Raw genomic sequence first — 27,613 nt, 5'->3', positions numbered from 1 at the left:
GTCAGCCAAGCCAAGGCCCCTTTTGTTTCATGTTTATCTATGTGCCTCTAATGGGAGGCGTTGGACCACGCTGGGTTACAGAAGAACATTGCAGCTCCGCTATGCTGCGTCTGTCTGGGCTACTAATAAGAACACCTGGGTTCAAGTACTATTCAGAAATCTTTTAAATATGTTGATTGTTTGCACTAGCCTGCCAGAGTGCCAGGTGGGTGAGGTTTGTACTTTAACTACTTTTCTATTGGTTCCATTGAGACAGGCAAGTTTAATCAAGCGCAGATAAAGAATTTTAAATTATTTCAAATAGTATTTGAACCCAGGTCTGCTGCTAATAAACTCCTCGCTCCTCCTCAGCCCGAATTAAATAGGCCATCTTTAGAAAACATCTCTCCCTTCCGATGTCATGTTGAATCGGTTGTTGTGTTGTGGCTCATGGAGCAGCAGGGAGAAGAACAAAAGGKCCCATAACATAACGTGGCCTGGCTTTAGTGTACGAGGGCTGAGCTGATGCTCTCTCTGTGTGCCAGGCCAACGTAATGCTTAGGGTATAGTCATTAGTCACTGTGAAACAGAACAGGGCTGGCTCATCTGATTCAAATTAGAGCTCATCGAATGGGAGCCAAAATGAAACTAGGATGATTCATAAACGCTCCATTTCCCCCGTGAGTTTGGTTGTGTGTGAGTGTATGTGTTTTTACTRTCCTTGTGGGGACCAGAAGTCCTCACAAGGATAGTAAAACAAGGAAAAGTAGGGATATTTCGCCAGCCCCCCATAAGGAAAACGGCTATTTTAGCCTTTGGTTTAGGGTTACAATTAGGGTTAGGTTTAGGGTTAAGGAAAATAAGATTTCGAAATGGAATCAATTGTTTGGTCCCCACAAAGACAATAAAATAAATGTGTGTGTGTGTGAAAGTGTGTGTGTGTTTGCTAACCCCCAAACACTGTGCCTAAATATGGAGAGAAAAAAAAGCGGTTGTGTAATTTCATTCAATTTATGTGTAACCTTTATTTAACTAGGCAAGTCAGTTAWGAAAAAAWTCTTATTTACCATGATGGCCTAGCCCGGCCAAATCCGGTCGACACTGGGCCAATTGTGCGCTGCCCTATGGTACTTCCAATCACGGCCGGATGTGATACAGCCTGGATTCGAACCAGGGAMYGTAGTGACGCCTCTTGCACTGACATGCAGTGCCTTAGACCTCTGYGCCACTCGGGATCCTATATACACTGAGTATACCATACGTTAGGAACACCTTCCTAATATTGAGTTGCACCCCCTCAGAACAGCCTCAATTCATCTGGGCATGGACTGTACAAGGTGTCAAAAGCGTTCCACAGGGATGCTGGCCTATGTTGACTCCAATGCTTCCCACAGTTGTGTCAAGTTGGCTGGATGTCCTTCGGGTGGTGGACCATTCTTGATACACACGGGAAACTGTTGAGCGCAAAAAACCCAGCTGCGTTGCAGTTCTTGAAAACAAACCGATGCGCCTGGCACCTACTAACATACTCCGTTCAAAGGCAGTTAAATCTTTTTAATTGCCCATTAACCCTCTGAATGGCACACATACGCAATCCATGTCTCAATTGTCTCAATGCTTAAAAATCCTTCTTTAACCGGTCTCCTCCCCTTCATCTACAGTGAATTAAGTGGATTTAACAAGTGACATCAATAACAGCTCATTGCATTCACCTCGATTCACAAGGTCAGTCTATGCCAYGGAAAGAACAGGTGTTCTTAATGTTTTGTATACTCAGTGTWTAAACAAAGCATTGAAACCATCACCAATATGTTTTTTGTTTGACAGTTGACTATGAGTGAGTTTGTGCAAAAGACGCCCACTTCAGAACTGACACATGCTTGTACTCAATGACATCTCATTCTGTTTTGCCCAAGGATGACAGATGACTAGATACTTACACCATTGTCATGTTCATTAGGCACCAAACAGATAAAAAAGTACTGAAACACGTCGGGACGACCTGGATTTCTCTAATAAGAAATGCTCATTTTTGTTTTTAAATTTTTACTAGGGTGTGAGGTAATGAACACTACCCCATGCTCATTTCCCCACATAACCTCTCTTGTGAAAGCACCACGATGTTATGTCCAGGTTCTGAGTCATATTTAACGGARTAGGTGGTACATTTATTTGTCTTTTACGGCTGTGGTTATTAGTGTGTTAGTACAYGTGATGCACTTGGCTGCCAGGGGAACACGCTGTCCTGGGAGGGTTGCAGCTGTGATAGAGGGTGACTCATTTTGGGGAGTGGGGTTCCAACTTCCAACACACACACACATATATATATATAAACACACACAAGTACATACGTATCCGAGGTGTTTGTCTGGGCACAGATAGATATTGACAAAATGTCTGAACACCTGCGTATGGCATAAATCACTGCTCCAGGAATGACTGAGAAGTGAACCGAAGCCATAGAGCCCAATGTGTTTAAATGCTGCTTTCACACACGTCTCTCCCTCTACCACACACACTTATGTCCCCATGACTATGTGGAGGGAATACTGAGCAGCAGCTGGAGAAGCTTCTGAGTCTAAACTGGAGAGCAAGCTAGCTACTGATGTGTAGTGATGAAAACCACCCATTCACACATCAGAGTAACACTAAATGAACAGCATGTGAGAGGTCACACACCCAGGCTATAAAAACACTCGTACTGTAAACAGAAGTGGTCAACACACTGGACGTACGGACCAAAGCAGCCTACAACACYGTATTGTGTGGGAGTCAGTACGTGAAACAGTACTCCCACTACAATCTTTCTTTCCTTCTCAACCCCAGGCTATAGTTATAACTATCCCTCCCCTTACTCCAACTGCAGTCTTCAATATCCCCTTTCTCTCTCCAGATTTTGACCCCGTTTCTCCTCAGTGCTCGTTTTTATGACCCCTCTATTCATGTCAGTGGAGTCTTAACTACCCTGCCCCTCTCTTTCTCTGTCTCTCGCTTTCTCTCTCTGGCACAGGAGATTAAAGTACACCAGATTCCTTGCGCTGCTAGGGGGTCCGAAAAGAYTCTCTTTTTCATTTCCCCTCCCTCACCTTATTTTCTCTCCCAAGATAGTCTTTCTCAATATGCAGCAGCAGCAACCTTGGGACTATTCAAACCCTAGAGAAAATTAAAAAAGAAAAGGCTTTGGAGAGAAATATGATATTTTGAAGTGTGAGAAGGAGAGGGGAAAAACTACAGAGGGCTTAGATAGAGAAGACATGGGGGAGCGCCCAATAAAATGAGTATAGAAGTATAGAAGTGTAACAGAACGAACGAGACGAGAGCTGAGACCGAGAGAGAGAGAGAGAGAGAGAGAGCAGAACAGAGATTGAGAGAGAAGGAAATAAATAAAAAAGGAGAGAGAAGGGGGGGGGGGGGCATTTCTTTATAAGACGAGGGAGAGGAGAACAAAGAGGTCTTTGTGTGGAGTGCTGAGAGAGTGAAGTGGAGCCAGGGCTTAGGGAGTGTTTAACAGTGTACACTGACTGCATTCCAGCAATGTGATTACGAGCCACTTTTAATTTATTCTCCTCCAGGAAACAGACTTAACTCTTCCCTGCCCTTCCCTAGACTTCTAGTCTTATTACATTTTCTCTTTCTCTTTTCTGTTTCACTACTTTCTCCATAACTTTTTCCCCTTCCTCTCCAAAATGTGTCAGTTCTGCTAATATGCTCAAGATTACATTTCGTCGGACAAATACTACACAGTGTATCTAACTCCACACCACTAACACGTTGCATTAGAATTCACGAGGGCTCAATTGCTAATGGCAACGTCATGTACAGTTTTATAGTATTGACGTACGAGTGGAATGGAGCACAGTGAGAAGGACTCATATGTGATTGGAATAAAGCAGAAGACAAGTTGCCATTGGCCAATAAAGTCATCTTATGAACACAGACCAAGTCTCTCTATACCAGGGATCATCAACTAGATTTAGCCATGGGCCGATATTTTCTTGAGCGGATGGTCGGGTGGCCGGAATATAATTACAAATAATTTGTAGACTGCAAATTGACCCAAACAGATATATTTSACTAAAACGTAATAATTTCAAACCTTGAATACATTTGTATATGATCACGCGTCTCTCTACTATGTGTGGAAATACTTGGGAACATATTTCCCAAATTAAGATAACTTGAAGCTGATTTCCTGGTGTTTTTATGTCCAACAATAAATAAATAAAGTTTTGGAGCTCTTGGGGTTTGGAGGAATGCCAGTTGGGGAACCCTGCTCTATACATCCCACTCTATATATTTCTAGCGCGCGCACACACACACACACACACAAACTTGCAGTCCGGATATAGGACTTAAAAGGCATGTATACAAATCCCTTCTTATTACTCATAATCCCGTGGAGAGGACACACTGGCAACAGACTTCCTGACAGATATGTACTGCAGAACTGGAAGCAGGCAGGCAAGGGGAGGGCCATTCATCAAAACAAACACACTGCTTATGGGACAGGGGGAACACAGGTGCTCGTCTGGCCCCTTGTGTGTGTTGGTGTGTGTGCGTGCATATACAGTATGAATGCGTGAAGAGGCGCTACTAGGCCTTAATTAAAACTTCAACACACTCTCCCAGATAAAACAACATGCGTAATTAAAAGTCTGGTCATTGATCTCTGTGCCTCCTGACTGCTGACTCTGGTCTCCGCTCAGTACACAGGAGKGTTTCACTGGGATGTGTCTTAAGAGCCAGGCAGGCTGAAACTCATTCAACTATTTCATATTAACCACTTTAACAAACGACAAAAAAATTTAATAATCATAGCCTTGTCCCAGATTGGTTTGAGCTGTTTTACGTGACATTGACCACATAGGAGTTGGAAAGAGAGCACAAACAGATTCGGGACCAGGCTAAGAGAATCATGGCAAATTCAGATAGCCTTGACTGTAATTTACAGTACATAGAGAGCCTTACTAGAGACCTGGAGATCTAGGGCAGTGGTTTTCAAACCTCTCCTCGGAGACCCCCAGACTTTTTACAATTTTGTTGTAGCCCTGAGCTAACTCGCCTGGGCTTGATGATTAGTTGACAAGTTGAATCAGGTGTGCCAGCTCTGAAGTAGTTCAAATACATGGAACGTCTGGGGGTCCCAGAGGAGAGGTTTGAAAAGCCCTGATCTAGGGCACTCAGTCAGTCTCCCCATTCTAGAGCCAAAAGTAGAGAAACAAAAAGAGGGGATTACAACATGAGTACCTCAAGGGAAGCATAACCAAATCTGTAGGAGGAAGTGAAAGTGTTTTCATTTCAGAGAGCGATTCATGTTAATATACTGGTTTCATATCATTTTTATTGTTTCTAAATGTGTCGTGTTAATATCACTACACTCAGTGTTCTTCTCTTTTAGAAGCCTGGTGACACATCTATTTGTGCTGTGTAGCCAATCCCTATGAGTTTGGCATTAACAAAGACCATGTAGGAGTTGGCTATACTGCACAAACAAGTCCGGGAACAGGCTACTCTTTTAGTGCTAATACGACCAAGGAAGTTGCTTATACTGCACAAACAGATGTCGGACCAGGTTACTTTTTCAGCCTGACCATGACAATGACAATTTCGGAGTTGGCTATACTGCATAAACAGATCTGGGACCAGGTTACTCTTTTAATGCTAATGCTATGAAAAAAACACTTATTGCGGAGTTCCACAGTGAGTCGGCAGAATGAGTGTGAAGTGTAGAATGTGACAGAGATTAGGTGTAATGGCTGCCCCTCCCCCCTCTATGACCCCATCACAGTTTCAAACATGATGGTGGACCACACACAGACAGAGGCAGAAACAGCCATAGCAGAGTAACCCACATCCCTACAAGCCCTGCGCTTGCAAGTCTCACCACACAGGGTGACTGAAAAAGAGGGTGGGAAAAGAAGAGGGGGATAGAGAAGGCATGGGGAAGAAATAGAGAAAGAGAGAGCAGGGGTGAATCAAACCGGCCCAACCGCCACTACCCCGGTACTCTCTGGCTGGTGCCTTCCTTTCCATCCAGTACCCTTCTCTGGACAACTGTGCTGTCACCAGCCAGCTGTTAAGCATGAAGAGAGAGAGCGGTTGGTCGGTGGAACGGAGTGAGAGGGGAGGAGGAGGGGGTGGTGGGCGAGGGAGAGGGCAAGTGAAAGTTGGCCCAAATAAAAAAACCTTCTCAAAGGGATCAAAGCGGGTGCATGGCAATTTAATTCCGAGAGGATATTGGTGTTCCCGTAGGCTTCCCCTGCTTCCTGCCCCCCCTACCCCTACCCTCGCTGCCCCCGCGCTGAGTCTTAAGTCGCACAGCCACAGACCAAACAGGGGGACCATTATTCCCCACCCTCTGGCCTGCTTCGCTCCGCTCCTGCACCTACTCCCCTGTTAACTCAGAGTCTCTGACATACAGTACCAGTCAAAAGATTGGACACACCTACTCATTCAAKGGTTTTTCTTTATTTTTACTATTTTCTACATTGTAGAATAATAGTGAAGACATCAAAACTATGAAATAACATATGGAATTGAAGTAAAYGGGAAARAAAGTGTTAAACAAATTATTCAAAGTAGCCACCCTTTGCCTTGATGACAGCTTTGCACACTCTTAGCATTCTCTCAACCAGCTTCATGAGGTAGTCACCTGGAATGCATTTCAATTAACAGGTGTGCCTTGTTAAAAGATCATTTGTAGAATTTCTTTCCTTCTTAATGCATTTGAGCCAATCAGTTGTGTTGTGACAAGGTATGGGTGGTATACAGAAGATGGCCCTATTTGGTAAAAGACAAGTCCATATTATGGCAAGAACAGCTCAAATAAGCAAAGAGAAACAACAGTCTATCAATACTTTAAGACATGAAGGTCAGTCAATACGGAAAATTTAAGTAACAGACACATCTCAACATCAACTGTTCAGAGGAGACTGTGTGAATCAGGCCTCATGGTCGAATTKCTGCAAATAAGCCATGACTAAAGGACACCAATATGAAGAAGAGACTTGCTTGGGCCAAGAAACACGAGCAATGGACATTAGACCAGTGGAAATCTGTCTTTTGGTCTGATGAGTCCAAATTTGTGATTTTTGGTTCCAACTGCCGTGTCTTTGTGAGACGCAGAGTAGGTGAAYGGATGATCTCCGCATGTGATTCCCACTGTGAAGCATGGAGGAGGAGGTGTGATGGTGCTTTGCTGGTGACACGGTCTGTGATTTATTTCAAATTCAAGGCACACTTAACCAGCATGGCTACCATAGCATTCTGCAGCGATACACCATCCCATCTGATTTGCGCTTAGTGGGACTATAATTTGTTTTTCAACAGGACAATGACCCAAAACACACCTCCAGGCTGTGTAAGGGCTATTTGACAAAGAAAAAGAGTGATGGAGTGCTGCATCAGATGACCTGGCCTCCACAATCATCCAACCTCAACCCAATTGAGATGGTTTGGGATGAGTTGGACCGCAGAGTGAAGGAAAAGCAGCCAACAAGTGCTCAGCATATGTGGGAACTCCTTCAAGACTGTTGGAAAAGCATTCCTCATGAAGCTGGTTGAGAGAATGCCAAGACTCTGCAAAGCTGTCATCAAGGCAAAGGGTGGCTATTTAAAGAATCTCAAATATATTTTGATTTGTTTAACACTTTTTTGGTTACTACATGATTSCATGTGTTATTTCATAGTTTTGATGTCTTCACTATTATTCTACATTGTAGAAAATAGTAAAAAATTAAGAAAATTAATTGAATGAGTARGTATGTCCAAACTTTTGACAGGTACAGTACATGGAATGAGATTCACAGCACAAGACCTCTACTATGGGAACTAGGCTACTGATGCTTATGGGTCAAAGTTCATAGGTCACAGGAACACAAAGCAACTCAGGTGGCCCTCAGAACCAAACTGTAATCAATGTCTCTYACAATGAAATGCAGTAGTGAGAAACAAAGAGGACATGCTGTTTCCATTGGCTCCCAGCAGAGCCCTATAGCCGTTTCATCACTACGGCCYTCTCAAGTAAATACATTACATAATGCCCATTGAACATTGAACTGAAGAAATACTGAGAGAGTTCAAAAGGCGCCGCTGGTGCTATTGTGTGGCTGCATCTTTCCTGCCCTGGCGTTTAATAGCTATAGGCTCGTTTTCTCTCTGTGTGGTTGACGGTGGAATTAGGAAGTAGCTGCTGGCCAACCTGTGTACAGTATGTGGGTGTGTGTCTTGTCGGTGTGCATGTSTMSCTGTGTGTGTGCTTGTACGTGTGTGTGTTGGCTTGGGGTCCTCCAGAGGATGTGGCCAGGGCAGGCGTGTGGTGTGGGAACGGGGCTGCGTGTCAGCTGTCAGGGCTGGAAAGGTCAGGCCGCAGGAGCAACACAGGGCAGCACTGTCTGTGTGGCAGGGCCGAGGGAGGGAGGGAGAGAGAGAGAGACAGACACACAGAGAGAGAGAGAGAGAGAGGATACTGAAAGACTAAATAAGAGTGGGAGAAGAGTCAGCTAGACAGAGCGTGAGTGAGTGTGTGTACATGTGTGTGAGCGAGAGTGTGTGACTGTGCGTTCCTACATGTTTGTAAAGGAGAGAACCAGAGAGAGAGAGAGACAGCTAATCCCAGTGAACAGCTGCTGGCGCCTCAGACACATCAGGAACAACAGCACCACTCCAGCCCTCAGACAGACACCACTACTAAAGGTTAATGAATACAAAGGAATAGGGCCACAATTAACCAACCCAACACCATCAATAGGTACAGTACAGCATGTGACTGAATGACTGACATAAAACATCAACCACAAACAACACACTGTGTTCTGGTCTCCACAGTGGGAGGCAAGACTAGGGTTGCAAAGCTACCAGTAATTTACCAAAGTTACCGGAATCTTCTGWAATTTTTGTAATTAACAGAAAAACTATTGCAATCCATGGTAACTTTGGTAATTTATACTTGAATAACTTGTGTATATATATAATGTATTCATATTTAGAATTCMTTTTGTATATAWGTGTCCATATTATCCATGAGTTTCTAGCGGACAAACCATATGGATCAAGAAAATAGAGTCTAATTAATGAAGAAAGCATCTAGTCAACGGCATTATCTGCAACTTTTCCAACTATTAACTTTTTTCACAAATGCCACCAGTTTGATGCCAAAACATTGACAACAAATAAACTCAGCAAAAAAAACTGTCAACTGCGTTTTTTTTCAGCAAACGTAACATGTATAAATATTTGTATGAACATAAGATTCAACAACTGAGACAAAAACTGAATAAGTTCCACAGACATGTGACTAACAGAAATTGAATAATGTGTCCCTGAACAAAGGGGGGGTCAAAATCAAAAGTAACAGTCAGTATCTGGTGTGGCCACCAGTTGCATTAAGTACTGCAGTGCATCGCCTCCTCATGGACTACACCAGATTTGCCAGTTTTTGCTGTGAAATGTTACCCCACTCTTCCACCAAGGCACCTGCAAGTTTCCTGACATTTCTGGGGGTAATGGCCCTAGCCCTCACCCTCTGATCCAACAGGTCCCAGACGTGCTCAATGGGATTGAGATCCGGGCTCTTCGCTGGCCATGGCAGAACACTGACATTCCTTTCTTGCAGGAAATCACACACAGAACGAGYAGTATGGCTGGTRGCATTGTCATGCTGGAGGGTCATGTCAGGATGAGCCTGCAGGAAGGGTACCACATGAAGGAGGAGGATGTCTTCCCTGTAAYGCACAGCGTTGAGATTACCTGCAATGACAACAAGCTCAGTCCGATGATGCTGTGACACACCGCCCCAGACCATGACAGACCTTCCACCTCTAAATCGATCCCGCTCCAGAGTACAACGCTCATTCCTTCGACAATATACGCAAAGCCGACCATCACCCCTGGTGAGACAAAACCGCGACTCATCAGTGAAGAGCACTTGCTGCCAGTCCTGTCTGGTCCAGCGACGGTGGGTTTGTGCCCATAGGCGACGTTGTTGCCAGTGATGTCTGGTGAGGACCTGCCTTACAACAGGCCTACAAGCMCTCAGTCCAGCCTCTCTCAGCCTATTGCGGACAGTCTGAGCACTGATGGAGGGATTGTGCATTCCTGGTGTAACTCAGGCAGTTGTTGTTGCCATCCTGTACCTGTCCCGCAAGTGTGATGTTAGGATGTACTGATCCTGTGCAGGTGTTGTTACACATAGTCTGCCACTGCGAGGACGATCAGCTGTCCGTTCTGTCTCCCTGTAACGCTGTCTTACATGCTGACCAGACCGGACACGTCACGTGCGCGGGCATCGCAAAATAAATGTAGAAATCCATGTTATTCAATTATTGCGCCAACGAGCGTCTGCGATGCCAAGGGCTAAAATAGAACTCCTTTCTATTTCTGACGCAGATCACGCTGCAAGTCCTGCCTCTCCCRTCTCCTYATTGGTTTATAGAAGCAGGTACCCACGTGCCATCTCATTGGTTATACCCACGTGGGTGATTGAAAGACTAAATGTTTTGCCGGTTGTCGTGGTAATACTATGAAAGTGTAGATGCCAATCACCATTTAAGTTCAAAGATGAAAAAGCCTGGAAGGAGGAGAGCTGACTAGAAACGATTCAGTTGGCCGTTTTATGTGTGGATTAATTGTCASAGTAGAGGACCTTGTGCATTTCATGTAAAATAACAACTCAATGTTTATATCCCAGGACAAATTAGCTAGCAACAGCAAGCTAGCTAAATAGGACAAATTAGCTAGCAAGTGCAAGCTAACTAGCCATACATGTTTAATGGTTAATGGTTTTCGACCTATCCCCAAATTCATGTCATTGGTTCAGAGTTGGTTTTGATATTTTAACCTGCGTGTCGTGATCGCGTTTGGTGTAGGGGGACAAAATAAATTTATGCACGATGGCGCACGCGCGCAGCCGGTTTGGGTTCCGTGTTAGGCGTCTCACAGTACGTACATTGCCATTTATTGCCTTGGCCACATCTGCAGTCCTCATGCCTCCTTGCAGCATGCTTAAGGCACGTCCACGCAGATGAGGGACCCTGGGCATCTTTCTTTTGGTGTTTTTCAGAGTCAGTAGAAAGGCCCCTTTAGTGTCCTAAGTTTTCATAACTGTGACCTTAATTGMCTACCTAAGCTGTTAGTGTTTTAACGACCGTTCCACAGGTGCATGTTCATTATTGTTTATGATTCATTTAACAAGCATGGGAAACAGTGTTTAAACCCTTTACAATGAAGATTTGTGAAGTTATTTTGATTTTTACGAATTATCTTTGAAAGACAGGGTCCTGAAAAAGGGATGTTTCTTTTTTTTGCTGAGTTTATATACTGACATGGTAAAATATACTGAACAAAAATAAAAAACGCAACATGTAAAGTGTTGGTCCCATGTTCCTGAGCTGAAATAAAAGATCCCATAAATGTTCCATACGCACGAAAAGCTTTTCTCAAAATGTTGTTTACATCCCTGTTAGTGAGCATTTCTCCTTTGCCAAGATAATCCATCCACATGACAGGTGTGGCATATCAAAAAGCTGATTAAACAGCATGATCATTACACAGGTGCACCTTGTGCTGGGGACAATAAAGGGCCACTCTAAAATGTGCAGTTTGTCACACAAGACAGTGCCACAGATGTCTCAAGTTTTGAGGGAGCGTCAGGAATATCCACCGGAGCTGTTGCCAGAGAATTTAATGTCAATTTCTCTACCAATGTCGTTTTAGAGTATTTAGCAGTACGTTCAACCAGCCTCACAACCGCAGACCACGTGTATGGCATTGTGTGGGTGGGTGGTTTGTTGATGTCAATGTTGTGAACAGAGTGCCCCATGGTGGCGGTGGGGTTACGGTATGGSCAAGCATAAGCTACGGACAACGAACACAATTGCATTTCATCAATGGCAATTTGAATGCACAGAGATAACGTGACAGAGATCCTGAGGCCCATTGTCGTGCCATTCACCCGCCACCATCATGATAATGCACAGCTGCATGTCGCAAGGATCAGTACACAATTCCTGGAAGCTGAAAATGTCCCAGTTCTTCCATGGCCTGCATACCCACCAGACATGTCACCCATTGAGCATGTTAAAGATAAACTGGATCGACGTGTACAACAGCATGTTCCAGTTCCCGCCAATATCCAGCAACTTAGGACAGCCATTGAAGAGGAGTTGGACAACATTCCACAGGCCACAATCAACAGCCTGATCAACTCTATGTGAAAGAGATGTGTCACGCKGCATGAGTCAAATGGTGTTCACACCAGATACTGACTGGTTCTGATCCACACCCATACTTACAAAAAATATATATATCTGTGACCAACAGATGCATATTTGTATTCCCAGTCACACGTAAATTAAATACACCGCTGGAACGCCGAATAATGTCCTCATCATTCGAAAGATGGATCAGAAAAATCAGGTGTTTTAATAGGCATATGCTGACTTCAATTTTGACCTGAAGCAGATTAAGATAAAACAGAGTAAGGTGTTTATATGAATAATGCGGAATCTGTCTACTGCCATAATCACTTGAATATCTAATTATTATTGTGCATGTAAAAGTACTCAGTGACCAAATCTGGGAACAGCCTTAGACGTTGACACAGTGTGACCTCAAGCCTCTATTGTCCCACAAACAAATCTGGGACCAGGCCGTTATCGTCCCACACGGACTAAACAATGCAGACAACCTGGCATACCTGATCGGGCAGTGGGTCCACCATGGTCTACCTGATATAAACCACTGAAAACACAACTACTGATRAGAGAGATATTGGGTAAATTACAGAGAGTGGTTGCCAACGGTAATCATGTTTCACTCCTCAGACGAGGAGAAATATGTAAACAGTGCATTTCTATGTAAACTGGTCAGGACGGGCTGGCCGCTGACAAACACACACACACACAAAGAGAGAGAAAAATGGCTTCTCACAGACAAACAGCACTCAAGACTATGTCATCAAACCATGGATGCCTCCATTCTAAACAGAGGAAGAGCCGAACCAAAACCCAGAATCGGATTTCAAACTTGGAGATTAAAATATCTTGGATRCCATCCATCCGACATTCCAGGGGTTTTTACATGTGTTCGGCAGTTGCATTGGGTTCCTCTGAAAAGCAGAGGAACTCAATGAACTGAACCGCAAGAAATGAAAGAGGGAGAATTGCAGAGCAGGAAGGGTGGAGGGGGGATCAATAGAGAGTTCAGATGAAACTCAGACCTTACAAACAATCCCTTTGGTCATAACTTTGTAACAGAATGACAGGTCTGGGACCAGACCATACAAGACAAGGACCCAAGCATATTTGCACTGCTAATCTGATCAAACAGTATTTCTGAAAACTTGTTGGGCAATTATAATATTGCCCAACAAAACCAGGCACGCAGACTTGCGAAGCCTGTAATGTTGCAACCCGGCGTGTCAACACTCCAACTTTAGCCACCTCCTCCATCCTCCTGGGTAGGCGTTCACAGTAAACCMGGTCGGTGAAGGGCAATATAACGATAAAAGTACCGGGTACCGACACGTCGTAAACAAGGGTAGGCCCCTATGGCTACCTCATCTGAAGGTGTTATGATAGCGGAGTTCACAGTGTACTGTAGGTGGGTGGAGATTAAGAGAGAGTACAGGACAGGGTCTGGTATCATCTATCAGTAGCGGCCTGGGTCATGTTCAGTAGGGCACACAGTTTCAAGACGTTTTGCAACGAAAACAAGCTCAGAAACTAGCTCCCGGTTTCACTCCATATCTTCCTGGAACGAACCTGATCTCATCTATCAGTAGGGGCCCTGTTCAGGCAGTATGACGCCATGAGGTTGTTCAATACACTGTACCCTATATACCCACTGGGATCACTCTGGTTACATGGCCTCACATGTTCTACCCGATCCCCAGCTACAGATAACATRCACATTAAACAACACAGACGATATTCAAGTAAGACCTCTCACTGTCACAATGATGTAAAACGAGGCCCAGACAATAGGTTGACATAGTGTTGGGTTTACTAAGATTACAGGACAACAGTGGGGAATCAGAGAAGCATGGTTGGGTCTTGGTTGACTGAAAGGGACAGGGGAGGATAGGGGGTCTGTGTCTTAGGTTTAATCCTCACCTCAGGGCTGGAAGGTGAACCTGAATACGTCTCCTTTGTCACACACGCACTCGACGACCTATGTCTTTGACGCTTACACAAGTCTGAACATGTGGATGTCACACCGCTGGGACCGGATTGGCAGAGAGCTGTCTGATGGGTTACACAATAACTTGTCATCATATATCCAGTCCTACTTAAGATTCTCTAAGTCCGCCTTTCTTAAAGGGTCGCGACCCAAAGTTGGTCGAGGACCTGTTAATGGTGGGTCGCAACGTGTCAGTGTACATTTATAATTGTTTCATTAATTACTGGAATTGATTTGGCACTTTGTATCTGCGCTCTGTTCAAGCAGCAGTCTCTGCTCAGTTTGGCAGCTGTGCGAATGTGAGAGGGAGATGCCTGTGTGCTTTGCTGTTTACCGGATCTTTTTTCTGCAGTTTTCTTGAAGATCACTCCGCGACACACGAGATGCAGCGCTGTCGTTCAGGCAGCAGATGATGCGCTGTCAGCCACTGACTTGTCATTCCCACTCRCCATCACTCACTCATCAAATGGATTCATGCTAGCCACGTTCTGACTGACCTCAATCGTCATGAAACGCAAATACAGCSATGAGTTTCGCTTCTCTTYCATACAAACTTATAACGAGGAGCGCCCACAATGTGTTTTGTGYGGGGAAATGCTTAGTAATGAGACTCRCATAACAAACAAATGAATAAAAAGACATCCTGGCCAAACATCAGCATGATGGTAAACTCAGGGAGTTATTTCAGAACATGGCAGAATGCTTCAGGAAACAGTGCTTCGACAGTGGAAAAGTCAGCTAGCAAGGCATTGTTGTCCTTTTATAACGGGTGATGATGAGCAGTAATAAGGGAGTACTAACTAACTCTCATAGTAGTAGATGTGAGTTTCTYTTTCTAACAATCCCCTGGCCTTGTACACAGCTAATACCTAACATTCGCCACAGCAAGCTAGCTGCAACCCTAAGTAACAGTACAGATGAAAAATGATCAGGCCTACTGTACATTTAACTGTAGAAATTATTGGTTGAAAASTAGTCTAGGTTGGAACTGTTGCTGTTAAAATACAAGTAATCATTTTTATTCTGAACTGGAATAAAATGATTGAAGTAAGATGCTTTTTGAGGCAAACACACTCACACAGTTCTGGGTTGCTCATCTACAGCAGGAAGTGGTCTCCTGTCTGACTGAGGAAGCAGTAGATGTTCTGATCCAGTTTGKCACCACATACCTATGCGAGTCAGGGTTCTCAACTCTGACATACATAAAAAACAAGTACAGAAACAGTCTCAATGCTGAGCATGACCTCAGTGTTGTACTGTCAGAAACTGAGCCCAGAATAGACATGCTTGATGAAAACTTCAACCAGCCACACACCTCTCATAAGGACTGTGTGTGTGTTTTCTGGTCTACAAATGTGATCAATCAGTTTATTCCAGTTCAGAAWAAAAAATATGTATTGTATTTTAACAGCAACAGTTCCAACCTAGACAGATATGTAAGAGTGTTTTTAAATGGGGGAAAATAATCATGAATACATATTTATATGGATATTTAATTTCATTGTTACTTGTTTTTGTCTATATTGCATTTGTTTTAGGCATAAAGGCAATGAAATGTACCGATATTTATGTATAGTTGCATATTTTCCTAAGCTTGGGTCCCAGGAAAACACAGAATTTCTCATTTGAGTCCCAGGCAGAAAARGTTTAAGAACCCCTGCTCTAAGTGTATAAGTAAACACGATATAAGTGTTTCTTCTAATGGAACCAACACGGAAAAATCTGGAGACTCTTACTAGCCCATATTCCATTGTCATCTGGTTTGTGAGTCTCTGAGTGTCTCTCCTGCAGAGACTGACTGCTTAAGCTGTAAAGTGGCAGTAACTTCATAGGACCGTAGGTGACCAAATGGAATGGCACAGACATAGCACAGCGAGCTAGCTGAGATAGGGTCCATAGCCTTATAGAGTTACACAGTTACTCAGGGTTGTGCAGTGACAGCACTTTTTCGCCCGTAGTGAGCTGCCAGGTTGGCCCATAAGTAATCCTGAAAGCAATAACAATAAGTGAATTCCCAGGCATGCGGGATCTTGTGGAGAGAGGAAGGTGCTTTTTCTCTGTCTGATGCTCTTTTCTCWCTCCAATCCCCCTATCCTCCTCTCTTTTTCTATTATCTAACCCYCTCTCCTCTCAAGCACCTGGCTCGGGTTTGGTTCCTCTCTTTCTCTAGAGAGAAGCCCTTTGCTTTTCAAATCATCATCATCAGACCCGTCAGGGGATTTGCAGTTCCCTCACAATTACCCACCTCAACTCTTTTCCACCGACTTGAAAACGCACGGTACACAGATAAAGCTAGCAGCTAGCCCAACAGCAACGGTGCCTGAAATATAGCCTTCCACACAGGTAGACTACACTTGTGTGTCTGTTCCCACTATCTTTGAGCTATGCTGGGAATGGTCTTTTTTTTTGTCATTTGTGGCTTCCAAAGCCCCTGATGTGCTGTATACTTCCACATTAGTTTCCCAGATGTTGCCTTGTGTATCTATCAGAATTCAGACCTGGGCTCAAACACTATTTCAAATAATTTCACCGACTTTAGCCACGTTTGATTGAGTTTGCCATGCGAAAAGGACCCAATACAATAGTTCCAAAAATGTAAATCAAACCCCTATGGCTCTCCAGGCAGGCTAGAGAAAACGCTCAAAGTATTTGAACGATTTCAAATAGTATTTGTACTCAGGTGTACTAGTGTCTGTGCATGGTCTCTTCTGTCTCTCTCTCTCTCTGCGTGAAACAGAAACAGAGAGCCCATCTGACAGGCCCAAAGGATGAGGGGGTTGACTTTCTGGCAGGGCTAGTCCCAAACCCCGGTCACGAAACCATCTCCTGACAAAAGCTGAGGGGAAGGGAAGTTACGTAATGCCCAGGGATAGGATAGCTAGCTGCTGCTGCTCCTAATGAAAGCAATGTGCGATGGATGGATGGAATGGTAATGAGATCATTTAATGAGACGCAAGGAGAGGAGAAAGGGAGCCAACCGTCCACTGCCTGGCTAGGGGTGCGGAGTGTCACATTTAACTTTCACACACACCAGTTGTCCAATTGGATTGGACGGGCAGATGTTCTTTTTTCCAGTAAAGCACACTTTCCCCTCCTTGCGTAACCATGTTGTACTTCTAAAAAAATATATATAAAAATAACCATTTGCCAGCTTTTTGAGTAGGCCTAGCTAATATTTTATTAAAATCTGCTGGAAATGTAACGCAGGTTTCCAAACCAGTCGGGTCATAGAGGTTGGGGTTAAACCAGGTATTATTCATGACAAAATTGTAATCGTGCACCATTATCATCGGTAACGCCAACAATCTACAACATGCTGCCATTGAGAACTGCAAAYAACCTAAAATTACAGAGATATATCATCTCAAGCCATGTCCTTTCTCAAAGCAGCTTTCCCAAATGATGGTGATGAACACGTGAACAGCTAAACCCGACAGGGTCAGTTGTGTGTGTCAGCTACTTAGTGCGTGCATCAAGGGGACCGGTTGTTGGCATGACGATGCGATGGCAGGGTGAGAGTGAGTGAGCAGTGAACACTGAGGGCGAGTTTGTACCCACTGCATCATAAAGCCAAATCAAAGCCCTGGTGTATTCAGTGGGAAAAAGAAGAAACCACATTCTGGTAGGAAAGCTCTATTTGGAAGCTGGCAGGAAGCAGTGCTCACATCACATCAAAGACACACTTGTGAGGAGAAGGCCAGATTAACACGACCCATTCACTGGAGGAGCGGGAGAGGAGAGAGAGAGAGAGAGGAGCCTTTCAAAGAAAGCCATACTGGAATACGACAAGAGGATACTAACTCTAAGGCTGGGAATTGCAAGAGACTTCACAATATAACGCTATYACGATCCTTCKGTGACGATACGACATTTATTGCGATTCGGTACTGCAATTTGATTGCGATTCGASGTTCCAAACATATTGCTCACCATGTCTACTGCTGAGGGATAAGAGAGCCAGAAAACGAGCTTTGATCAGTCATGGAAATAAAAGTGCTGAAAACATGTTAGCTTTTACACATAATTTACTCGCATAAAAAGATTAGATGGAAACCTGGTTCGAGACAAAACAACGCTCACTTACAATGGGTCCGGAATTATTAAAGTTGTCACATGCACAAGTACAGTGAAATGCTTAACTTGCAAGCTCTACCCAACTGTGCAATAATCAATGTCAAAATAGTATAACTATATACATATAGTACCTGTCAAAAGTTTGGACACACCTACTCATTCAAGGGTTTTTCTTTATTTTTACTATTTTCTACAATGTAGAATAATAGTGAAGACATCAAAACTATGAAATAACACATGKAATCATGTAGCAACCAAAAAAGTGTTAAACAAATCAAAATATATTTTCAATTTTCGATTCTTCAAAGAAGTCACCCTTTGCCTTGATGACAGCTTTGCACACTCTTGGCATTCTCTCAACCAGCTTCGTGAGGAATGCTTTTCCAACAGTCTTGAAGGAGTTCCCACATATCCTGAGCACTTGTTGCCTGCTTTTCCTTCACTCTGCGGTGCAACTTTTCCCAAACCATCTCAATTGGGTTGAGGTTGGGTGATTGTGGAGGCCAGGTCATCTWWTGCAACACCCCATCACCCTCCTTCTTTGTCAAATAGCCCTTACACAACCGAGGTCTGTTGGGTCATTGTCCTGTTGAAAAACAAATGATAGTCCCACTAAGTGCAAATCAGATGGGATGGCGTATCGCTGCAGAATGCTGTGGTAGCCATGCTGGTTAACTGTGCCTTGAATTCTAAATACATCACCGACAGTGTCACCAGCAAAGCACCCCCACACCACCTCCTCCATGCTTCATGCTGGGAACCACATGCAGAGGTCATCCGTTCACCTACTCTGCGTCTCACAAAGACACGGCTGTTAGAACCAAAAATCTCCAATTTGGACTCATCAGACCAAAGGACTGATTTCCACTGGTCTAATGTCGATTGCCTGTGTTTCTTAGCCCAAGCAAGTCTCTTCTTATTATTGGTGTCCTTTAGTAGTGGTTTCTTTGCAGCAATTCAACCACGAAGGCCTAATTCACAGTCTCCTCTGAACAGTTGATGTTGAGATGTGTCTGTTACTTGAACTCTGTGAAGTATTTATTTGGGCTGCAATTTCTGAGGCTGGTAACTAATGAACTTATCCTCTGCAGCAGAGGTAACTCTGGGTCTTCCATTCCTGTGGCGGTCCTCATGAGAGCCAGTTTCATCATAGCGCTTGATGGTTTTTGACTCCACTTGAAGAAATTAACTAAGTTCTTGAAATGTTTCGTACTGACTGACCTTAATGTCTTAAAGTGATGATGGAATGTCGTTTCTCTTCGCTTATTTGAGCTGTTCTGGCCATAATATGGGCTTGGTCTATTACCAAATAGGGCCATCTTCTGTATACCCCCCTACCTTGTCACAACACAACTGATTGGCTCAAAAAGCATGAAGGAAAGAAATTCCACAAATACATATTTAAGAAGGCATACCTGTTAATTGAAATGCATTCCAGGTGACTACCTCATGAAGCTGGTTGAGAAAATGCCAAGAGTGTGCAAATCTGTCATCAAGAAAAAGGATGGCTATTTGAASAATCTCAAATATATTTWSATYTGTTTAACACTTTTTTGGTTACTACATGATTCCATATGCGTTATTTCATAGTTTTGATGTCTTCACTATTATTCTACAATGTAGAAAATAGTTAAAATAAAGAAAAACCTTGAATAAGTAGGTGTTCTAAAACTTTTGACCCGTAGCGCACGCGTGCGTGTATAAGGGCTGTCAAAGTTAACACGTTAATAACGGATTAATGCTTAAATGTTTTAATGCCGTACATTTTTGGGACGCAATTAAAGCATTTTCTTAGTTTGACCCCCTGAACCATGCATTGTTCAAATTAAAACCCCGGCAGCTGTTGCGTTAGTTTGACAACACCTTTACTAGCTAGCTAACGTTACTTGTATGACTGAATGATGGAGAATGCTAGTGAGGGGCTTTTAAATGGCTAATTACATTTCAAATCCCTTCCAGATGGCTCTCTGGATAAAACTCAAAGTAACTCAAAGGTGCGGACTCCGGCCGCAAAACCTGAAACCAAATGTGGGGGGTTAGGGGGGGGGGGTGACTAGTGTTGGCTACGACCCGCTCCGGTGCGGGTCGTAGCCCCCCCCCAGATCCGACCATGGTGTCGGGCTGAACGCCGTGCCTGGACTGGGCACCGGCGCAGAGGGCTCCGGCCATGGAGCTGGACGCCGTGCTTGGACTGGGCATCGGCGCAGAAGCCTCCGGCCTAGGACCTGGGTTCGCCGCCGCGCCCGGACTGGGCACCGGCGCAGAGGAAGGCTCCGGCCTTGGAGCTGGACACCTTGCCTGGACTGGGCATCGGCGCAGAGGAAGACTCCGGGCTGGGGAGGTCAGGGCGTGACAATGCCAATAACACATTTTCTGGAGTAGTTTGAGGTAGATATGTACATGTAAGCAGAGATTGGGAGAAAGTGACTGGTAACAGGATAATTCTTCCATTTAAGAATGTTGAAGGCCACTGTGTTCTTGTGGACCTTCAATGCTGCAGAAATCTTTTGGCACCCTTCCCCAGATCTGTGCCTTGACATAATCCTGTATCAGAGCTCTACGTACAATTCCTTTGACCTCATGGCTTGGTTTTTGCTCTGACTTGCACTGTGAACTGTGGGACCTTGTATAGACAGGTGTGTGCCTTTCCAAATCATGTCCAATCAACTGAATTTACCTCAGGTGGACTCCAGTCAAGTTGTAGAAACATCTCAAGGATGAGCAATGGAAACAGGATGCAGCGGAGCTTAATGTCTCATAGCAAAAGGTCTGACTACTTATGTAAATAAGGTATTTCGTTTTTTTATACACATTTGCAAAGATTTCTAAAAACCTGTTTTCGCTTTGTCATTATGGGGTATTGTGTTTAGATTGATGAAGGGAGAAAATTATTTTATCCATTTTAGAAAAAGGATTTAATGTCACAAAATGTGGAGAAGGGGTCTGAATACTTTCCGAATACACTGTACATGTACAGTTGAAGTCGGGAAGGTTACATACACCTAGGTTGGAGTAATTAAAACTCGTTTTTCAACCACTCCACACATTCCTTGTTAACAAACTATAGTTTTGGCAAGTCGGTTAGGACATCTACTTTGTGCATGACAAGTCATTTTTCCAACAATTGTTTAGACAGATTTCACTTACAATTCACTGTATCACAATTCCAGTGGGTCAGAGGTTTAAATACACTAAGTTGACTGTGCCTTTAAACAGCTTGGAAAATTCCAGAAAATGATGTTATGGCTTTAGAAGCTTCTGATAGGCTAATTGACATAATTTGAGTCCATTGGAGGTGTACCTGTGGATGTATTTCAAGGCCTACCTTCAAACTCAGTGCCTCTTTGCTTGACATCATGGGAAAATCAAAAGAAATCAGCCAAGACCTCAGAAAAAAAATTGTAGACCTCCACAAGTCTGGTTCATCCTTGGGATCAATTTCCAAACGCCTGAAGGTACCACGTTCATCTGTACAAACAATAGTACGCAAGTATAAACACCATGGGACCACGCAGCCGTCATACCGCTCAGGAAGTACTTTGGTGTGAAAAGTGCAAATCAATCCCAGAACAGAAAATTACCTTGTGAAGATAATGGAGGAAACAAGTACAAAATTATCTATATCCACAGTAAAACGATTCCTATAATCGACATAACCTGAAAGGCCGCTCATCAAGGAAGAAGCCACTGCTCCAAAACCACCATAAAATAGCCAGACTACGGTTTGCAACTGCACATGGGGAGAAAGATTGTACTTTTTGTAGAAATGTCCTCTGGTCTGATGAAACAAAAATAGAACTGTTTGGCCATAATGACCATCGTTATGTTTGGAGGAAAAAGGGGGAGGCTTCACAGAACACCATCCCAACTGTGAAGCACGCAGGTGRCAGCATCATGTTGTGGGGGTGCTTTGCTGCTGGAGTGACTGATGCACTTCACAAAACAGATGGCATCATGAGGGATAAAAGTGATGTGGATATATTTAAGCAACATCTCAAGACATCAGTCAGGAAGTTAWAGCTTGGTCGCAAATGGGTCTTCCAAATGGACAATGACACCAAGCATACTTCCAAAGTTGTGACAAAATGGCTTAAGGACAACAAAGTCAATGTATTGGAGTGGCCATCACAAAGCCCTGACCTGAATCCCATAGAACATTTGTGGGCAGAACTGAAAAAGCGTGTGCGAGCAAGGAGGCCTACAAACCTGATTCAGTTACACCAGCTCTGTCATGAGGAATGGGCCAAAATTCACCCAACTTATTGTGGGAAGCTTGTGGAAGGCTACTCTGAAACGTTTGACCCAAGTTAAACAATTTAAAGGCAATGCTACCAAATAATAATTGAGTGTATGTAAACTTCTGACCCACTGGGAATGTGATGAAAGAAATAAAAGCTGAAATAAATAATTCTCTACTATTATTCTGACATTTCACATTCTTAAAATAAAGTGGTGATCCTAACTGACCTAAGACAGGGAATTTTTTACTAGTATTAAATGTCAGGAGTTGTGAAAAACTGAGTTTAAATGTATTTGGCTAAGATGTATGTAAACTTCAAGTGTAAATAGGAGTAATAGTGACGAGTAGCAGGATAAATAGATAATCAATAATCCTTTTAGCAGCAGGGTAGGATACACCAGTACTGCCTGCTGGACGGGAGCATGGCGAACAGTCCATGTCTCAGGTGGCTGGAGTCTTTGGCAATTTTTCGGGCCTTTCTCAGACACCTGGCATGTATGTCCTGGATGGCTGGGAGCTCACCCCAAGTGATGCACTGGGCCGTCTGCACCACCCACTGTAGGGCCTTCCGACATTCCAGGCGGTGATACAACCAGTCAGGATGCTCTCGATGGAGCAGCTGTAAAGGTTCCTAAGACTAAGAGGCCATGCGTCCTGATCGAGAAGAGGCACTGCAGAGCCAGTCAGGATGCTCTCAATGGAGCAGCTGTAAAGGTTCCTAAGGATCTGATGGGCCATGTTACGGACCATGTTACGTCCTAAGTGATGTGGACACTAAGGAACTTGAAGATCTTGACCCTCTCCACAACAGCCCCGTCGATCTGGATTGAAGTGTGCATATGCCCGTTTCCTGAAGTCCACGATCAGCTCCTTGGTCTTGCTGACATTGAGGGAGGGGTTGTTGTCCTGGCACGACACTGCCAGGTCGCTGACCTCCTCTGTAGGCTGTTTCATTGCCGTTGGTGATCAGGCCGACCACCATCGTGTCGTCAACAAACTTGATGGAGTTGGAGTCGTGTGTGGCCACACAGTTGTGAGCTCTATTTTCATATTGACACCCTTGATAAAGATGAGCAAAAATGACTCCATAAAATACATTTAAAAAACKTACGCAATAATGCCTGAGAACCCTGGAATTATCGTGTAACAACTCCCGACAAGGGAGAATTGTCTTGCTGGGAGATCCATTCCTGGATAATAAAAGACAATAACCCCAAGCACACATCATAATCCACAAAGAAATGGTTAATTGGCCACAAAAATCTAAATTTTGCAATGGCCATCTTGGTCTCCGGACTTCAAACCCCTTGAAAACATGTGGTTTGAACTGAATAGGGCAGTCCATAAGCGCAGATGAAGGATATCAAGGATCTGGAAGSATTCTGTATGGCAGAATGGTTTAAGATCCCTCCCAAAATGTTCTCAAACTCATAAAACATTTTAGAAAAAGGCTCAGTGAGGGGTGTCAATATTTTTGACCACTCCCTTCGAGAAAAGATGACTTGTTACACAAAACATCTTTCTCTGAGCAATTGTATTATAAAATAATATAAAATGCCCAATCTTTTGATCATACAATATAGCTCAGTATTTAAATTATTTATTTTTTACTGTCATTTTTGCTCACCTTCATCAAGGGTGTCAATAATTTGGATCCTACTGTACATTCACACATGGATGAAGATAGGTGGAAACAAGTCACGGGGAGTACTTCGTAGACATTCTACATCTCCTTGTGAAGAATAAGTACAACTAGGCCTATTTTTTTCAAATGCAATGCTCAATATACTAAAGTGTGGAAAAAACAGTATAGTGTACCCCCCTCCCTTAACAGAAGCGGATAACTCCGGGCTGSCCCCCTCCCTTAACAGAATGTTATTTTGTGATATTACATTTCCTATAAAACTTTAGCGAAGTCTGGCACCAACATAGATCAACAGGAGCCTGAGGGCTTGTGGGTAAATCAAACGGTTCCAACTAATGAACTCTGACAGAGAGGCGGTGGGGGTGCGCAGGTTAAACAGGTTACGACTCTGAAACCCCACATACACAAACACCAAAATACGCCACACACACACCAAAATGCCTCCACCCCCAACCCTCACCACACGCTCTTTTAGGCTTTGATTTATGTTACCGTGTTCCAATAAGATTTCAGGTTTCAGATTCGGAGTGAAAACAGCCCAGTGAGTTAYGGCGAGCAGCTTGAAGGGCACATCTGTCCTGAGGGGGAATCTATGGTTTATTCAGTGGTCAGATACTACAGATGGGGAAATGAAGGGGGGCAGGTGGGAGCGAAGGAGAGCTCCTCTTTCACTCCCCTCTTCCTGTTCTCCAGTTCACTGAATGTACTACTGGAATATGCAACAGTAAGAGAGAACAGAGAGCTGCTCTAAGGTAATATTTCCATATGGAGAAAACCTGCTCTCAGTTTCCTAAAATCATAGTCATATGACTACAAAGCCCYGAGGTGGGCTATTTGCCCTTTTTAACCCAAACGCGAGACAAGGTCATGGGTTTTGTACATTGGGTGAAGATGAAGTCAACCAGAAAAAGCACTGTTGTATAAAATACAGTAAGTGCCCCCATTGGCTGGGAAGTCAGCTTCATTACAGGGAGGCCATCTGTATGGCCAGCTKACTGACTGTTGACTCACCCTCTAGACGGATGCCCTCCTTCTGGACGGTGTAGTTTAGAACAGCAAACGGGGCCACAGGTGACTTCGCTATCACAATCTGTGAAAGGGAGAGAGAGACAGAGAGAGATTAAGTGAGAGAAGAGAGGAAGATAGAGATACGAAGGTGGGTTCACTGGGTTGTCAGACAGTCACATTCTTTGACAGAGCGTAAAACACATAAGTGAGAGATGWTACGCATCATGAAGAGATAGGTTCAAGTGTCGTGTTGGAGATCACTCTGAGAGGACACTCCCCACTAGCACTCAAACAGAGCGTCACAACCTATTGTCATGCAGGCAGTTTGAAAGTTAGGCATCGTCGAGCAAAACATGACAACGGGGCACTTCGCCAATGGGTAGGGTGTTTTTGATTGGGCACAATGGGATAAGAGGAGAGGGGGAGTGAAAGGTTACTCCGATGCTGCGAAGAATTTGCGTTTAAGCCACTTGAAGATGCCAACGTGCCCAGATCTGTCCCTTTTGTCCCCTAGCCACAACGCTGATATTGTTCAGATTCAGTGTTTAATAGTCACATGTACAGGGTTGCAGGTATGATTGCAGGGTACAATGAAAATCTTAGGCTCCGAGCTCCAACATGCAGGACTAAGTGAAATAAAACAATGAAAATGGTAGCTAATAAAAAAACAACCATATCAATAGAAATACTGTAGCAGTGATGAATAAATAAATATCCATTGGGATGGAGGCAGAGTAAAGACTGTAGAGGGGGTAAGGGGGAATGGCCATAGTGCGAGCAGCAGTCAGACTAAATTACCATTGAGGGGGTGTGGGGACCAAGTGAAGTAAAAAATATACTAAACAAAATATAAACACAACATGTAAAGTGTTGGTCCCATGTTTGAGATCCCAGAAAGATCCCAGAMATTTTCCAAATGCACAAAAAGCTTATTTCCCTCAAATGTTGTGCACATATTTGTTTACATCCTTTTTGTGAGCATTTCTCCTTTGACAAAATAATCCATCCACCTGACAGGTGTGGCATATCAAGAAGCTGATTAAACAGCAGGATCATTGGACAATAAAAGACCACTCTAAAATGTGCAGTTTTGTCAGAACGCAATACCACAGATGTCTCATGTTGAGGGAGTGTGCAATTGACATGCTGACTGCAGTAATGTCCATCAGAGCTGTTGCCAAAAAATGTAATGTTCATTTCTTTACCATAAGCCGCCTCCAACGTATGCCACCGCAACGGTATGTTGCATTGAAAGTGGGTAATATACAAACGTGTGYAGCTTAGAGAGAACATTGTCTTTGACTAGCCTCTCGATGACTGAAGTGAGTGCTACTGGTCGATAGTCATTCAGTTCAGTTACTTTCCCTTTCTTGGGCACGGGGATAGTAGTGGACATGAAGCAGAAGGGTATAGTCGCCTGAGCTAGAGAGAGAGATTAAAAATGTCAGAGAAAACAACAGCCAGCTGGTCTGCACATGCTCTGAGGGCACGACTAGGGATGCCATCTGGGCCGGCAGCCTAGCGAAGGTTAACACGTTTGAATGACTTCCATACGTCCTCAGTGGGGACAGCAAGAGTATGTAGCCCACGTTGTCATCAGGGGCTTTCCTCGGCAGCTCAGGGTCATTGTGCTCGAATTGTGAGAAAAATGTGTTTAGCTCATCCGGTAGGGTAGCATTGGTGACCACAATGTGGCTGGCTTTCTTCTTGTAATCCGTGATAGTCAGGAGCCCCTGCCACATACGCCTTGTGTCCAACCTGCTAAATTGCTCCTCCACTTTGTCCYTATACTTGTGTTTCGCAATCTTGATCGATCTGCGTAGGTCGTATTAGTACCAAACTATTGTCCCCGGTCACCTAGCCCCATTTACAAGCAGCATCTCTCTCTTTCAGTTTCCCTCCAAGGCTGCTATCAATCCACGGTTTTTAATATGGGTATGTTTTTAAAGACACTATCGGTATCACATCATCTATGCATTGTCTGATGAATCCGGTGTATGAGTCAGCGTATTCATTGACGTCATCTCCAGAAGCGATCTGGAACATATTCCAGTCCACATGATCAAAACAATCTTGGAGCGAGACTTCTGATTGGTCAGGTCTGTACAGCGTTGGTCTGACCACCGGAACTTCCCTCGAGTCTATGTTTGTAGGTGGGKAGAAGCAGGATRGAGTCATGGTCAGATTTGCMTAAAGGAGGATGGGAGAGGGCCTTATACCGGTGTCGAAAAGGCGTGTAGCAGTGGTCGAGTAGAATTTCCGAGAGAATTTCTGCGTGTAGCAGTGGTCAAGAGTAGAATTTCCGAGAGTTAGACGCGTGTTGGTAATAACTCAAATTACTTTTGTTAAAGTCGCAACAAGTTTGTTCAGGGTCCAATGAAGAACTTTGAGAGCATTGTTGGTGTCGGCTTGGGGCGGGATGTACACAGCCATGGCGATAATCCCGKAGAACTCTTGGAAGGTAAAAAGGGCAACATTTGATGTCAGAG

The 27,613-nt window shown here is 44.0% G+C and overlaps 1 protein-coding gene across 5 annotated transcripts in view; it reads right to left on the bottom strand.

The window, feature by feature from the left end:
• The window catches only part of rad51b (RAD51 paralog B), a 68,264-nt gene that overhangs the window by 24,266 nt on the left and 16,385 nt on the right, over positions 1-27,613 (bottom strand). For all 5 annotated transcript variants that reach the window (XM_023974276.2, XM_070435945.1, XM_070435944.1 and 2 more), the window contains one exon: positions 25,128-25,206. In XM_023974276.2, the coding sequence (XP_023830044.1) occupies positions 25,128-25,206 (79 nt within the window). The remainder of the gene's footprint in view (positions 1-25,127; positions 25,207-27,613) is intronic.

The sequence above is a fragment of the Salvelinus sp. IW2-2015 genome, linkage group LG28, assembly GCF_002910315.2.
Source record: "Salvelinus sp. IW2-2015 linkage group LG28, ASM291031v2, whole genome shotgun sequence".
NCBI lineage: Eukaryota > Metazoa > Chordata > Actinopteri > Salmoniformes > Salmonidae > Salvelinus > Salvelinus sp. IW2-2015.
This window is presented reverse-complemented; position numbering and strand designations above follow the sequence as displayed.